A 15504-nucleotide genomic window follows, 5' to 3' on the forward strand; every position below is an offset into this window, starting at 1 on the left:
CGGAGGGGCTGCCGCCGCGTCCCGCAGCACCCCGCTTCGGGTAGTTAGTGTTCATCAGTCCCTGTGGACGGCAGGGCTGCGCGGGCAGCGCAGGCCGGTGCCCCCGGGGCCATCTCCCTTCTCCATCCCCGCACCGCGGTGCGGGTGAGGGTCTCCCCTGTTCCCGATCAGCAGGGTACTGCGCTGTCACTAGTAATCTCGAGATTTAAACCGCCTGGCGGGTGGGATGGAAGAGCTAAACTCATTTGCGCACTCTGCTTGTACGTACGGATTGGCCTACTGAGGCACTCTCCTGGTGGATCTGCAGGGTGGGCTCCCTCAGCCGGAGGCGGATTCAGAGAAACGTTTCTCAGGTCCCTCTTACATAGCAGCGTCATTGGTTTTAGTGAGTTATCTTTAAAGCCAGGAGGGACTGGCTTAGGGCTAACCACAAGAGGTGGGTGCAGGTGGTGTTTTGTTTCTTGAATGTGCTCTCAAAACTGAGGAAGAAGTTGAGCAGCAGCCCCCCGAAGTTGGATCTGTTCAACTGTTTGACGGGTGTCACAAACATACCTTCCTCGGGCATTTGGCCTGGTGGATGCCAAGTTTGAATTAATGTATGTGGCACCTCAGTGCTGGAGAAAGATGCAGATGAGGAGTCTGCACATTAAAGGATTAGAGTATTGTGGTTTGCAATGTGGTTTGGTTGTGTTGGGGCTTTTGTTGGGTTTTTTGTTTTTTTTCTTTTTTTGAAAGGGAGGTGGAAAGACTGGAAACATCTAACTTTATGTATCAAGTCCTCTGTGGTGTCTTTGGATTGCTTAAGGAATTACTACAATTTTTTTTTTTTCAAACTGGTATGTTAATGTGTTGGGACTTGTTTTGGGTGCTTTGCATTATGCTTATTTGCATAGTATAATATTGTAGCATTTGATTTTTCTTAAGGGTAATTTACTATCTCTTGAACAAGAGAATAGCAGGGTGTTGAAACAATGTAACTGTACTTAACTGAAAGATAAATAGTAAAAGCTACAAAATGAGAAACAAGTCCTCTTTCTGTGGCCTTCCAAGATAAGTCATAATCCTGTCTACAAAAATTCAGTATTGTTTTAATAAGGGATAAGAAAGAATCAAGTTTTGTATCAGCCAGAACTTTGTTATACCTAGAGACATATGGCATGCCATCAGAAGTCAATTTATATTCTGACAATTTATGGTCTGTGTAAAGTGTTGGTTGTGCTACCTTCATCAGTAATGCAGATGGCTTTTACTGTTGGACCCAGACTGAGGAAGCACGACAATTAAATATGCCAGCTGCCCTTTGTTCACTGGGGCAAGAGCTGCCTCTTCGCTGAAAACTTGCGTAATTTCTGATGGTGGTCTAACACAGGTTATTGGATGACGTCATGATTCGTTATTCATTTTACCTACTGATAGCAAAATACTTCTTGACTGCTTTTAAGGTTGTGGGTGTCAGCTGGAGCAAAGCTTTCTGTTCCGAGTACTTCTGACAGTTGTGCTAGGTCAGACAAGTGAGAAGGCCTGTCACTTTCCTTATCTTTGCAGTAGTCTAACACATTTCACTGAGATGTGCTTCTGGAGGAGGATGCATAGAGGCCTACATATGGGAGGCGGAATCAAAAATTGTTAGAATACGTGATGTGAGTTGGGGCTGTGTTATGTCATTGTTACTTGGGATTTCAGAAAGGTGCTTTGGGCTTAGCGGGCACAGGTCCAGACTGCAGCCTGCTGGTCCTGCAGATTGTGTCTGAAGTAGAAGGGGGGTGGTGACAAGACAGCAACAGATGGTACCAGAAAGGAATTCAAGGAAGCAACTGTACGATGCTGGTTAGTATGAATGGCAGCACGTGCTGGGAACTTAACCAGCCAGGAGGCTTTTAGCTACTGGTTTATCTACTCTTTTATGCGTAAGACGGCAATGCATATGAGTCTCTGGACTATTGCAATTTTGGAGTGGACAACTTGGCAAATTGGAGTTGTTACTCTAGGAGCCACAGCTGGAGCACATGGATCCTTTATCTATCAGAGGAAAGACCAAAATATGTTTGAAAAACCCTCTCCAGTGGGTTGTGGAAAAAAACGGTACCCTACTTAGAATCATCTGGAAGCAGGCAGGTGCACGTGTTTTGTTCAGTGAGTATCACCGAGTCACTCCTGATTCTCAGTGGGTACCCAGTGTTTGTTCATTCCCTCTCTCTTTTTTCTTTAAACATCAAAGTGAGCACCACCCTGTCTGCTCGCTGGTGTGGATTCCAAGTAAGGCATTTAGCTGCCCTGGAATTGTTTTTCAGGCCTGTTGAGGAATTTTGCCTCTGGCAGTGTCAGAGGTACTACTGCGATGAGTCAGTAGCATAAGAAGTTGGTGATCTTGGCGCAAAACCGGTAACAAGTTTAATGTAAAATCCCCCTGACTATAGTTATTCACGTTGCTTTTACTGTCTTTTCTGTGTTGCTTTCTTTAGCAGCAGAGTGGGCTCTAAAACAAGTCACTCAAGTTACTTCCTTGAAAATCCTTGGTTTGTTCTTAGAAGCTATTGTTAGGTATTGAAACTGAGGAGCCACTGCTGACAGTAATGATTTCTAAGTTTGCATACAGACAAGAGAAATGAGCAGATTTATAAATTCATGTGAGGTGATTTTAATGCGACTATAATAATACACAATTTTCTCATAATTCACTGACAGTCAGTGGTATTAACCATAGGGTTCCACAGCTTGAAAACAATTTGCTTGTAAACTTAATACTTTTCCGTGAAAAATCCTTTTGACATTCAGCATAAAGAACTGAAATTTATGCATAGTAGTGCACTCGACACTTAAAAAATCCAATTGCAATGAATTTTAAATACCTGCACCTTTGGCTGCTTTCAAAATTAAAAGATCAAATCTTCTTTTGTAGCTTAAAGTTGGTGAGTGAAACCCTGTGTACACTAGATTTAATGCAGCATTGTCCTTGGTTGCAGTTAAATGGGGATTTTCAGGTAAATGGTGTACTTTCACAAGTTTATATGAAAATTTGATTCTTAGTTTTAAAAGTTATAAAAATAAAACATTTGCTTATAGAGACAGTGTTCCAAAGAACATTATAAAGGAGGCAAGACAAGTTACACTTCTTCCTTCAAAACAGGCATTAGATGAAAGAACAAGTAATGATAAAATCTCTTGGTTTTAAACCCCTTACGGATCCTTAATGGATTAGTGATGCCCCCTCCAATTTTAAATTAGCTAGGACATGCTTCTCTCTTTGCACCAGATATATTTTAATGTTGCATGGTTTCAGTCAACAGTTTGATTACCTATTTAATTATCTCTGCAGTGATTCATGGTATTAAGGCGGCCATAGCATGTATCCCATATCTGATTCTCAACACAGACAAATGTTTTCTTTCTTGTGTGAGATATTACGAGGAGTTTCTTAGAAGCTGTATTTGTTTGGCAGTTTGCTTCCTTGTGGTTCTGACCACAACTTTTGCCCCAGGGGTACGGGACATGAAAGCGTATGTAGGATGCGGTAATTTGCCATACCAGCTCGCTGAACTATTTGATGAGTAGCTTGTATATTTTTAGATGTATTGCTTAAGTAAAGATTCAGCTTCTGTAGCTAAAAGAATTTGCAGAAGCAGTAAGAAGATCATGTGTTCAGTTTTGTGGTTTTTATTTAAAACAGTATTTTAAGATTTAAACTCCCACTCATTTCACAGTTTGCTCTTTGTATTAACCTACCTCCCACATTTCCCTCAGTAGTTGTTTTATTACCTTTATTTGGCTGAAGATGCTTGTTGTCTAAGAGAAGAGTGCTTTTCTTTGCTGACTTTGTGTCTTTCGACAAAAAATTTTATTGCTAAAGTAGCCTTCAGTGGTTTTTTTGTTTTGTATTGGTTTTATGTATGCTTTTATTTATTCATTTAACTTTTTGGAAAAATTGCAGTAGGAGCAGTTTACTTGCACAACTATCCTTTTAAACCACTCCATGTAAGCAACATATTCATTGTTTTCTCGAAGATTCATAACTTGCTCAAGCTGTTTTGATAACAGGAAATTTGAAACCTCCTTCTTTCGTTTGCTTCTTCTGTAAATGGTGATTTAAAATGTTGTTGGAATTTGCCTAGCTGAGGGATCTGCAAACTATTACAAGTTTGGATGGATGATTGAGGTTTTTTGGCTGAGTTTAATGCCACTGGTATTTTCCTGCAGTGCGGGGATCTGTTGCAATGTTGTCAAACGTAAAATGTATGTGCTTAATTTGAATTAGGTCTGGCTGGAGATGAGGTAGGAGGAGGGAGATGAGAGGAGGGAGGGCATGATGAGGTGGGAGGTAGGGCAAAAAGGGAGGAAGAAGACAACACACCAGTGGGCCTGTGTTTTGCTCTGGATTTGGAGGATGTGAAAAATTGAAACAGTTAGTACCGGAGAACTGGTCACCAGCACCAACCGTACTTCATAGCATATCTTGATGTTAGGTTAGAGGTTTGAACTCATTCATTTTGGCAGCCCCTGGCTGAGGCAGCCGTGAGATCATTTGTTGGATTCTCTGCTACTAGCTCTGTGAGATTCTTTCCCGGTGTCTCTCACAGAGCCTGGAAACTGTATGACAGGGTGTTTATGTTGTTGTTATTGTTTGGTTGTTTTAATTTATTTAACATAATTGCTAGTCCCTTAAGATGATGGTGGTTTTAAACGAGAGGTTCAACACAAGTATTTATTGGAGCTCTGTAGAGCTCAGTGGAATTCCCCTCATCTGTGTGACCCACTCATCTTGTTCTGGTTAATTTTGCAGCCTAGAAAGCTGAGGTCTTCCTTCTGCTCTGAGGATGCTGTTAACCTTGCTGCATCATAGGTTCTGGCTTCCCCTGGGAGAACCCTGACAGCAGTGGTTCTGTCAGAGGGCAGAGCTGAAGCAGCAGCCCCTGGTGATAGTGCCACAGGGCTGGTATCTCTACAAAATCCGTTATGTCTGCTATTGCGCAAGAGGGTAGCTTGCTTGCTTTCATATTACAGCTTTATTCCCATGTATTTCTTGATAATGAGGAACACTCCTGATTTTCCTGGAATTACCTGAGGTAGGGCTCCATAGTGTCTGGGAGGTGTATTGATCCCAGCACAATTCCTCTGCATTTCTTCAGCCAGCACCGATTAAGAGGACACAGCAAAGAATAATGCCTGTTGAGTTGATTCAGTGAAGTTATGGAAAGAAGGACATTTCTGGCTGGTGCCTAACATCCTGGGGTTTTTTCCTTAGCTTTTGGCTCTGTATAAATGGGAACGTTTTCCTTATATGTTATACTATGTTAAATGTGAAATCTAAATATTTACCAACTGGCCTTTTTTGATTAACTTTGTGTTTAGATAATAAGACTTTTGAATTATTTGTTTAGGGCTAGTTCCAAAACTTCATACCTGTTATTATTATGTAAATCAGGCAAACAAAAAATAACATACATTGTGCAATCATGTTCACTGGATTTGCTATTCAGTTGTGTCTTCTGGGGGAGTCTGGGAAAGGAAAAAAGCTTATCTCAGGAACTGCAGGTTGTTAAAAGCTGCAGCCTGTTGATTAGCTGGAGGAGAGAGATTGTAGGAACCTGCCAAAAGAGCTTAAGTTAAAGCTGTAAAGTGACTCTTCTGAGTATTTGCTCTCAGTAACAGATCAAGCCTTTGTGACCCTTGCTACCAATGATGTGTACTGTCAAGGCGCTCTGGTTCTCGGACAGTCGTTGAGGAACCACACAACATCAAGAAAATTGGCAGTACTAATTACACCAGAGGTTTCCAGTGGGATGAGGTAAGGATTCTTGTATTTTTGGAGGTTGATAATACGGAATAATAAACAATAGCATGAAAGATTTTAATAAGCTTCCTGTGGATTTTATAGCATTATATCTAGAAGTTTACCCTTGGCTAGCGATTTCTGAGAGGAGTCCCAAATAACATCCATGATAAGATCGTAAGCCTAATACGAATTCGCTTGCTCGCAAGTGGAGCCTGTGGCTGTGAGTTATCTTAACCCCATAACTGGGACCATAAGCCAGAAGTTCAGAAACTAAGATTTTTAGTGTCACACTTTTGAGCCAAAATAAAGGCACTACTGTTTTTTTGTTCCCCCCCACCCACCCCCACCCCGGAGTGTTTTTCTTTTAGAAAGAGCAATATACATAACCACATGTGACAGAACTCTCGAAAAAACTTAGGAGCTCAGTTTCAGTTGACTATTCTTCTTAAAATCTTGGAGCTCGGCTCTCATGACGAGAAATTACTTTATTTTTGCAGTTTTGTTTTTAATCCCTTTCCAGTTTGGGTTGTGGTTTTACAGGCACTACAGAACTGCATGCACAGAAATGTCATTAGATCTGTGGAACTCAAACCCTGTTATCTGGAGGACTGCGGTGGCTGTTAAAAGGAATATGACATGCCATAGCTACTTAAACTGTTAAGTTCAGTTTTGGTTTGGGAAGTGTGCAAGGTCCTGATTTCTGTATGCCATGTGAGAGTATTTGCAGTGCATCTGTCTTGAGAAACATACCTGCCCATTTTTGCTGTGATTAGATGTACAGAAATCTGTTTTTACTTTTTTCTTTTTTTATGGATTTTGTCAGAACACTGTAACCTTCCTGAGGAAATGCTGTATAGTTTTGATACCTGGGTGGATACTGAGCCTGTCAGGTTTTTTTCCATCCTTATAAAGTGGGGGGGGAGGGGGGAAACCCTTTATGATATATGTTTTTAGTCAAGGATAGCATTTAAAAAGAAGTACATCATTGAACTATGCTTTTAAAATCTGAACAGACTCTAATTCTTTCCCAGTGAACTGCTGACCTCAGTCAAACAAAAGCTAATGACTCTGAAATCCAGATAATCAGCACAGATTTTTCTTTTCCTGTGTTTGTATGACATGCAGGACTTTGTAGTTAATAGTGTAACGTAAATAAATAAGCTGTGTTTAAAAGACTCTTCTGTCTTGAAGGAAAGTTACCTACTTCAATGTCACCTATAAATTTCCCATGGAAGAGATGCGTAGAAAAAAAGATGTCTTCCTAAAAGTCTCACTGGAGATGATCTGTAGTAGTAAGCAAGTATACGTTGCCTGTTTTAAAAGGTGCAGTTTTGAAACTGCGTTTACTTGGGCATAATAGGTGCAAATGACCACGGTGCCTGCCATACCCTGTGCCCTCCACAGGGAACGCAGTGTGGTGCTGTTCTTTAGAGACAGCTGTGCAGGGGGAAAGCTGCTTTAACCTCTGTTGAAAATTTCTGTTAGAAATTTCTAATTTCTATAGGAGATCAAGTAACTAAAGGCTTGGTTTCTCCTCCGTACAGCACCTGTCGTTTTTGAGGTGTTGGCCCCGTAGTGGAAGAGGCAACAGTTTGTGGCTTGATTGATAGCTGTCACTTCAGCAAACTGTTTACCAGGACTTCCCACTTCTGACTTCTCGTTCTAACCAATCAGTCTAGCCTCTGTTATTGTTGTAATGAATGTGGTATCGTGTGTTGCTGTTTTCATGCTAGGAGTGAACTCCGATGAACCTCTCTGAATTCCCTTCTTTCTCTCCACTTGCTGTGATAGGGCTGTCCTCCGCAGCGTGTTCGATGAAGTCATTGAGGTGGATGCTCTTGACAGTGCTGATTCAGTCCAATTGGCTCTGATGCAGAGGCCAGAACTGGGTGTAACCTTCACTAAGCTTCGCTGTTGGACCCTTACTCATTATAGCAAATGTGTCTTCATGGATGCAGACACTTTGGTGAGTAGAGCGGGAGCCATGAAAATGTTTGAGTCTGTCTTAAAAAGCTACTGAGTGTGGGATGCCTCCTTGTCAGGCAGTCTACTGGCCTATGAAGTGACCAGATCTGATGGTGGTCACAAAGTTGCAGGAGCTCCAGCTGGCATATTTTGGCAACATTCATAGGTTTACTGGCTGCACAGAAATAAACCCTGTTTTGAGAGTAGCCTCAGGACTGTCCTCAAAAGGTATCACAAACACATTCTATACAAAGGGGTTTCTGACAAATTTTTAAGATGCATCTCTCATATACTTTGTAATGGACTTATTCTGATGAAGAAGGCACGGCAGTTTTAAAATGGAGAAAAAAAAAAGCCCAGAAACATTAATTACTTTAAAAATTATAATTAGAGGTATAGAGATAAAAATGGCTATAATTTTGGCAAGAACAGTCATGTCAGCCTTCCTTTGCACTTACATGGCTCACTTGGGAAGACTGGGATGCATTTTAATTTAATAGGATAGAATTTGAATCAGAAAACAAATTAAGTTATTCTTCTCAGGGAGTGAGGCGGGGAGGCTTATGATTCCCTACTGTACATTAAAGTTTACATTAAAGGAGGAAGGCAAATATTTGGGCTTGGTTTTGTTTTAAGCGTAGAAGAAATTTTTATTTTTACAAGAAAGATTACTTCCTTGAGTTTCACGGTGGCTTAGTTGTGAGTGAGGTTGTGAAGCTTAAACCAAACCAAAGCAAACCTCTGAGCTTAACTTATGTCAGAAAACTGGTAACAAGAGACAGTTTTTCTGCTACCCCTTTAGTCAGTCAGTTGCTAAAACTTGCTTGTATTCCCGACTTTCATTCATCTCTGTTGCTGTTACTCAGAACATTGGACTCTGGGAAGGTGAGCTAAGAAAGAAGGAAATTGTGTGTTTTTTGTAGTATTCTACAATACTTATAGGATCCTTCCAGACGCTTTCTAAGGTTTATGAAATAATTTCACAGGTTTTGTACTTTTATCAGAGAAATGGAGAACCACAATTAAGGTTGCCTTATTGTATTAAAAATAGAGGTTCTGACCCCTAGCTTATTTTGCATTCCCACTGCTTTTGTGCTCTGCAAGCTATATGCTTGGCCAAACAAACGATTTACTCCATTGGTACTGATTTAGCTGCACATATTCTAGAAAAACCTTTGCTCTAACAATTTTTCTTCTCACTGTCTCTAAGGTGCTTTGCAATGTTGATGAGTTGTTTGATCGAGAAGAGTTTTCAGCAGCTCCTGATTCTGGCTGGCCTGACTGCTTTAATAGCGGTGTATTTGTGTTCCGACCTTCTTTGAAAACTTACAACCTGTTGCTCCGGTTTGCTGCTGAGCATGGCAGCTTTGATGGTAAGGGGCAAGGCAGAAGAGATGAGGCACAAGACATTGGATTCCTTCTCAGTAAGCTGTTCTTCCATAGCTTCCATGCTATCAGGCAGAACAGAGGAAGGCAGGAGTTCTCTGGGCTTTACCTAATTCTGCCCCCACAAAAGTTCAAGGTGCGACCCTTTGCCTCTTACACTGTATTTAAGACCCGTTCACTTACTGTGGACTGTGCTTCCCAGAAAAGGCCTATGAAGGGACATCGTGTCTGAGTCTTGCTCAGTAAGTTTTAATTTTCCTGTCTGGTTTAGGAGAAAGAAATACAGCTGATGTTCAGTCTTCTGCTCTGAGGGAGACCAAACCCCTTTCCTACTACTTTCTTCATATATTACAATAGGACTTCATTTACACTGAGCTTGCATCGGAGTGGATCAGGTATTCTTCTCTCACACCTGCTCACGCGGCCATATTGTGAAATCCCAAGTTGCAATTCCATGAACACACCACTCTCACTCCCATCCTTGGACATGAAATTTTGGTGTAAATTTGAGGGTAGGTGCAATTATGGTAATGATATTTTATATATTCTTTAGGAGGTGATCAAGGCTTGTTGAACAGCTTCTTCAGCAACTGGGCCACAGCAGATATTGGCAAGCACTTACCTTTCCTCTACAACTTAAGCAGCAGTGCTGTATACACCTACGTTCCTGCTTTCAATCAGTAAGTAGTAACGTGTCTGACTGACTGTAAGCCTCTGTAGTTTGCTAGCAAACATTCTATTGTAAGAGAGCATAAAAATGGCATATTCTGTTGATTATAAATTATGGCAGTCAGAAATGGGATTATATTTATGCAGTGAAAGCTCAAATGCGATGTCTTGCATCTGGACACAGAGGGGGTCTCAGTGTAGGCAACACTGTCTCATATGTTGTTTCAGAGAAGCTTCCTCATGTGAAAAGATGTAGATTACTTTAGATTTAGGTTCTGACAGCTTTACTTTGAACATTCTCTTTTGCAGTAAGTCCTATGGGAAACAGTTGGGAGTTTTTTTATTAACAAAGTTTGTGCTAGTAATTATATGACTTCAGACAATGCAGTTAGGAAACTTTTATGGGAGAAGGCAAGTTGGATTTAGGATGTCATGAATTACTGCTGCAGTTGCACAAAACACTCTTACTGGAAGGTGAACTTAGGATGATGTATTTATTAATGATTTTTAATATGGGATTGGTAACCAATTTTGTTGATTCAGTGTTTGAAGTGGTAGTATGCAGGAGGACTGGAAATGGTACTGCATGAGCCTCTCATTTTCCTCCATTAACTTTTCTACTAGAATCGGCAGCTGGAAGCAAGTGGCAATGCAGCCTTTTGTTTTCTTTGTGCTGAATGAGATAACTTAAACTAATAAGAGAGAAAAAATACTAAATACATACATGTGTTGAATGTGTTGCTGTGCAAAATGTTGAAATTACCTCACCTGTGACAGTAAGCATGGTTTTTTTAGCTATTTATATAGGCTAAAAAATAATATATTTAATGTATAGAGCTGTATGTTTATCCTCCACAGTTTTGGTGGAGATGCCAAGGTTGTTCACTTCTTGGGAGCAACAAAGCCGTGGAACTACAAATACAACCTTCAGACAAAGAGAGTTATGCAGGATGGCACCACCTCTGGATCTTTTCATCAGTTGTCATTTCTTGCCCTCTGGTGGAATATATACAGTGCCAGTATATTGCCTTTGTTAGAAAAACTTCAAAAGATGGAAGAAATAGAACCTGAGAAATGCAAGGTAACCGATAAGGAGTTAGTGGCAATGTGCTGGAATCACAGCAAAAGTTCTGAGAATTACATGTTTGCTAGGGGAAGGAGTTACATGAAAAAATGTATTATCTGGTGATTGGTAGTAGCAGTGATTGCTTCTGTAAGCATCTAAACTAGCAGTTTAGGAAGGATTTTTAGTACTAAGAACTTTGCAAAGATTTCCCCTAGCTGCCCTCTTAATTGCTGAAGAGTTTGTATTGTAATGTATGTGTATAGATTCTGCAAATTAAACATAGCGTGATACAAATTAGTCAGAAAATGTGATAATCTGACTATGAAACAAATGGAGTTTTGACTTTTTAAAGATAAGTTGATGTAGACCATCAAACTAGCCCTTGAACTGTAGTAAAATTTACCTTTTTAGAACTGCATTATAACTTGTTTTGTGAGGGTCATAACAAGTAAATCAGATTTGCAAAGGCAGTGTTAATAATTACATTTAGGATGTTATGGTTAGTTCTCGTACATATCAAACACTTACTGAGCTCCTCACACTCTTGTTTTCTTCAGAGGAAGTGCAGCCATGTATGGTTTCCATGAATAGAATAGAAAATATGCTGTTAAGTATATGATTTCTTGGAGACCAACAGCGTAAAGTAATGAGTAGGAGAGGTGCCATTTTTAATTTTGTATCCAGACATGACAATATAGATCACTTTGATGCATATGTAAATATTTTATTAAGTTTTTAAAAATATTAGACTATTACCATCATTGAACTAAATGCGTAGTCCCATAAGATCGCTGGATAACGATCATCGAAGCCCCAGAGAGTAATTTGTTTTGTTAACCTCATGACAAATTGGAAAGCAGAGGAAGGAATGAGTAGGTTTTTTATCTCATAGTTTAACATGCTTTAATTTTTAAGAAATTATGTAGTAAAGAAACATTTCAGCCATGGCAACGTGAAGGTAGAAATACCTGTTAGATTTTCCTCTTATGATGCTGGCATACTTATGAGTGCAAAAATCTAAATTGCAATATGCTCTGAATGTGGGACCACAAACTTTTTAAAATTTATTAACTTATTCCTTTAATGCTGAGATCCCTGTAAGGAAATGAAACTGTTGTAAATAAGATATTACTTAAATGCAAAATTGCATTTCAGTGGCGAGATGTTCTTGTTTCTGTTAGCACGCTTTCAATGGAGTTGAAATCACACTGAAAAAGGTCAGTCCTTGTGTGGCCAACTCGCTACAAAAGCCTGTGCTCCCAGAGCAGATGTACAAAATGTACCCCACAGCACGTTCACCTGAGGAACTCACTGTCAAAGCTGTAAGTATGTTGTGTATTACTACATGCAGCAACAAAATAAGATGATATATTAAAATGATATATTTTTTTAAATTATGCTTGTGATCTGGGAGATTATATCTTCAGTTTAGCTGTAGCTATTGAATTTTCTTGCTAGCATCAGAAACAGACTAAGGATTATCTATTTTCTTTAGTCATGCGTGCATGGTGTGTCTGGAGGCTGGAAGAGTTTGCACTGAGTTTTACGAAGAGATTACTTACTGAAAGTTGTTAGGTGCTTAATAAAGTATAGTATAAAAAAATTCTGTTACTAAAATAATCTTTTGTATACTAATACTCTTGTAAGTTAATACCCTTAAAACGAGAATCCTTTCTATCACTTCTTCACTTGTTTTTTCCCCAGAAGTGTGGACTAAAAAATTGTTCCCCAGATTTCTGTGATTTAGGCAACAAGGAGTGTCATAAAACAATCCACAGATGTACATTGCAGAGGTTCTGGTTCTTTTGTCAATATCTTCTTGAAATTGGGTATTTCTGTTGTGTTGACTCCCCTTATGCAGCAATTAAGTTGGACGTAAGAGCATAATATGTCTGGAACATAATATGTCATATGCGTTGTATGACAAAGTATACTACGGCAAGGTACAATCGGGAGAAAATAATTTATGTTGTAGTGTTACCTGCTGCTGTAATTTGTGGATACTCTCAAGTAAGATGAAGACAGTTTTTATTATGTTCTGTGTTTCATCCCTTCAGACTATTGTTACTCCATAAAGTAAAACTCTAATCTTCTTTCTTTTCCACCCTGAGAGTGGAGGAGCTGAAGGAAAATTGTAAATTTCCAGCTCTGTAATTTCAGATAATTTATATGCAAAAGCTCTGTTATTTGGTGTGCCTCATACATCTGACTCCATTGGAAATGCTTAAACCGAATAGGGACACGTTTTTAAGATGTTTGTTTGGGGTAAAAAAAAAAAAAGTTCACTTAAAGTACTGTAATGCAAATTTAAATTTCTTTTTATTTTTTTAATTGCTAGGATTGGTGTATCAGAAGATCATATTAATCAAAAATTAATAGCCTGATTCTCTTCTTAGTTAGGAACACCATTATTCCACTTTCTGTTGCTTAGCTTCAGTAGTCTTGTGGGATTGTTTAGGTTTTGGTGGACGAGACTTCAGAATGGAATCTGTCTCACCATTTATGTTTGATATCTGGTAAAGGCATATTTTTGGGATGGTATGTTTTGGACAATCTGTTTTACCTCTGTTTTTGGAGTACATTGTTCTGTTCTCATTCTGTGCATACGAAAAGCTCCTGAGTTACAGAGCAAGCTCTTACCCTAAAATGAGATTTTTTCTTTCACTGAAGTTTGGCCACATGAACGGTAGGCATCTCCTGTAAGCTCACTCTCCAGGCTGTTTCTGTAGTCACTAAAGAATGAGAGCCACTTTGAACCTATTTTAGGATGAGTAGAGCTGCCCTCTGGAGGTACTTATCCTGGATTGATCATAGTAGGAGCTTAGATTCAATGCCACTTTGATAGCTAAAGCTGGGTGAATTTCGTGATTAATTTTGTCCTTGGTGATAATGTGTTCCGTTCCTTTTCCTCCCATCTGCTGCTCTCCCCTAGCTCAAGACTGAAATAGATTTGTATTGTATGAATTTTTATGATAAGGAAACTATGAAAAAATATTCTCCTACTAAAACCTCAGTAGCTGTATTTTAGCATCCTGTATGTGAAGTTGAACAAAGCAGTTCTAACGTCCATGTCGCTGAGCCTGACGGGCCTTCAGAACAACTTGTATTTCATGCTGTGACCTCAGAGCCGGTACATGTAGTTTCTGCATTGTATATCTGTTCATAATTGCATGCATGTCTTTGCTGCCAAGATAATTGTGGAAATCTCAACTAATTATGGTGCAATGTACAAATAAAATCATGACTCTTTTAGCTATGTAATTCCTTAACTGCTTCCAACACTGGGGCATGATCCCTTTCTATCAGTTATACTTCCAGTTTTTTTAATATCTATTTTTCTGTGCTTAGCATGGTGTTAATTTTAGCTCTCCCATACTAACACAAGCAAAGCTGTTTGGGGTGGGGGGGCGGGGGAGGGCAGTGCTGGTTCTGTTCTGTGGGGTTTTTTACCCGCTGAAGTGATGTTTCCAAGCAAGTGAAAAATAAATGTACAGTGAGTCAGGCATGAAGCCTAAGCTATGAGGCTTTCATTTGTGATCTTGCACTGCATTTATCTGTGAGCAGTGTGACAGCAGTGCCAGGCTTGGTGTTGATAGGAGTGATAGGGCGTCTAGAACTTGTAACACAACACTGCGCAACACAGCCATTTTCACAGTGAGACCTTTTGTATGATTGTGAAGCACTATGGTGAAATATGTTAAGACTGAGAAACAAAACTGTAGGTGAAACTGTAGCTCCCGTGCAGCCTGGGCTGCTTGGGCCCTAGCTAAAGTTCTTCATTTCTAAAAACATGGTGATTCCTGTCTTGTTAATGGCATCCAAAGCTGTTGACCAGTCTTGCCAACAGTAAAGAAAGGAATCTTCAGAGCGGGATGCAGGTGTAGATACATATAGAAGGAGGCAGTTGCCTAAGTATATAGTGTCACGTTGGCTGTTTGAAACACCTGACCTGGTCTGCAGGTACTGCACAAGTCCTGCGCCTCATCTGCCCCTAATTGGCAGAAGTTTGACATTTAAGGTTTAATTCACAGCATTGAAATGAGAACAACCAAATGACTGTTTCCACACTGTTCTGCTTCTTCCCACAGAACGAGGTCACACGTTCTATTTCAGAGCTGTCTATTCACTGCAAAATAGAAGAACCAAGTCCAGAAGGTGAACGGAGAAAATGGGAGGAAGGACGCATGGACTATATGGGGAAAGATGCTTTTGAACATATCAAAAAGAAATTGGACACATTTTTACTTTAAGATGGAGTGTGCTATGATGGCCATTGTGATCTGTTTCTTCTGTAAATGCAAGCCTTGAAAACTTGGCTATAGTTTATTTGACATCGGTGTTAAAGAGATAGATAAATATCCTTGTACATTTTGGGGGAAGATTAACAGATACAGACTCTTGTTTTTTAACTACTAAGTGTGCCTCATCTTTACTGTTAAGTGTGTCTCAGTTTCATTGTTCTCCCATTGTGCCTTCTGAAGTATAATGAATGGTACCCTCCGAGTTTGAACTCTCATATTTTTTCACAATTAAATTTTTTACAATAAGGGTGATGAAACACTGCAACACGTTGCCCTCAGAGGTGGTAGATGCCCCATCCCAAGAAACATTCAAGGACAGGTTGGATGGGAACCTGATGGGAACCTCT

At 39.8% G+C, this 15504-nt stretch overlaps 1 protein-coding gene across 1 annotated transcript; it reads left to right on the top strand.

Annotated features, from left to right (window-relative positions):
* Nucleotides 1–5627: 5627 nt before the first annotated feature.
* On the top strand, nt 5628–15106 carry LOC104488463 (glycogenin-1-like; the record flags this gene model as incomplete). Its single annotated transcript, XM_010135733.1, has 8 exons — nt 5628–5782; nt 7562–7736; nt 8946–9108; nt 9675–9801; nt 10649–10871; nt 12038–12178; nt 13885–13995; nt 14945–15106. Coding segments are annotated over 8 exons (1257 nt in total), but the record flags the coding sequence as incomplete, so codon positions are not given.
* Between the last annotated feature and the right edge of the window lie 398 nt (nt 15107–15504).

This window comes from Buceros rhinoceros, unplaced genomic scaffold, assembly GCF_000710305.1.
Source record: "Buceros rhinoceros silvestris isolate BGI_N320 unplaced genomic scaffold, ASM71030v1 scaffold45574, whole genome shotgun sequence".
Classification (NCBI taxonomy): Eukaryota; Metazoa; Chordata; class Aves; order Bucerotiformes; family Bucerotidae; genus Buceros; species Buceros rhinoceros.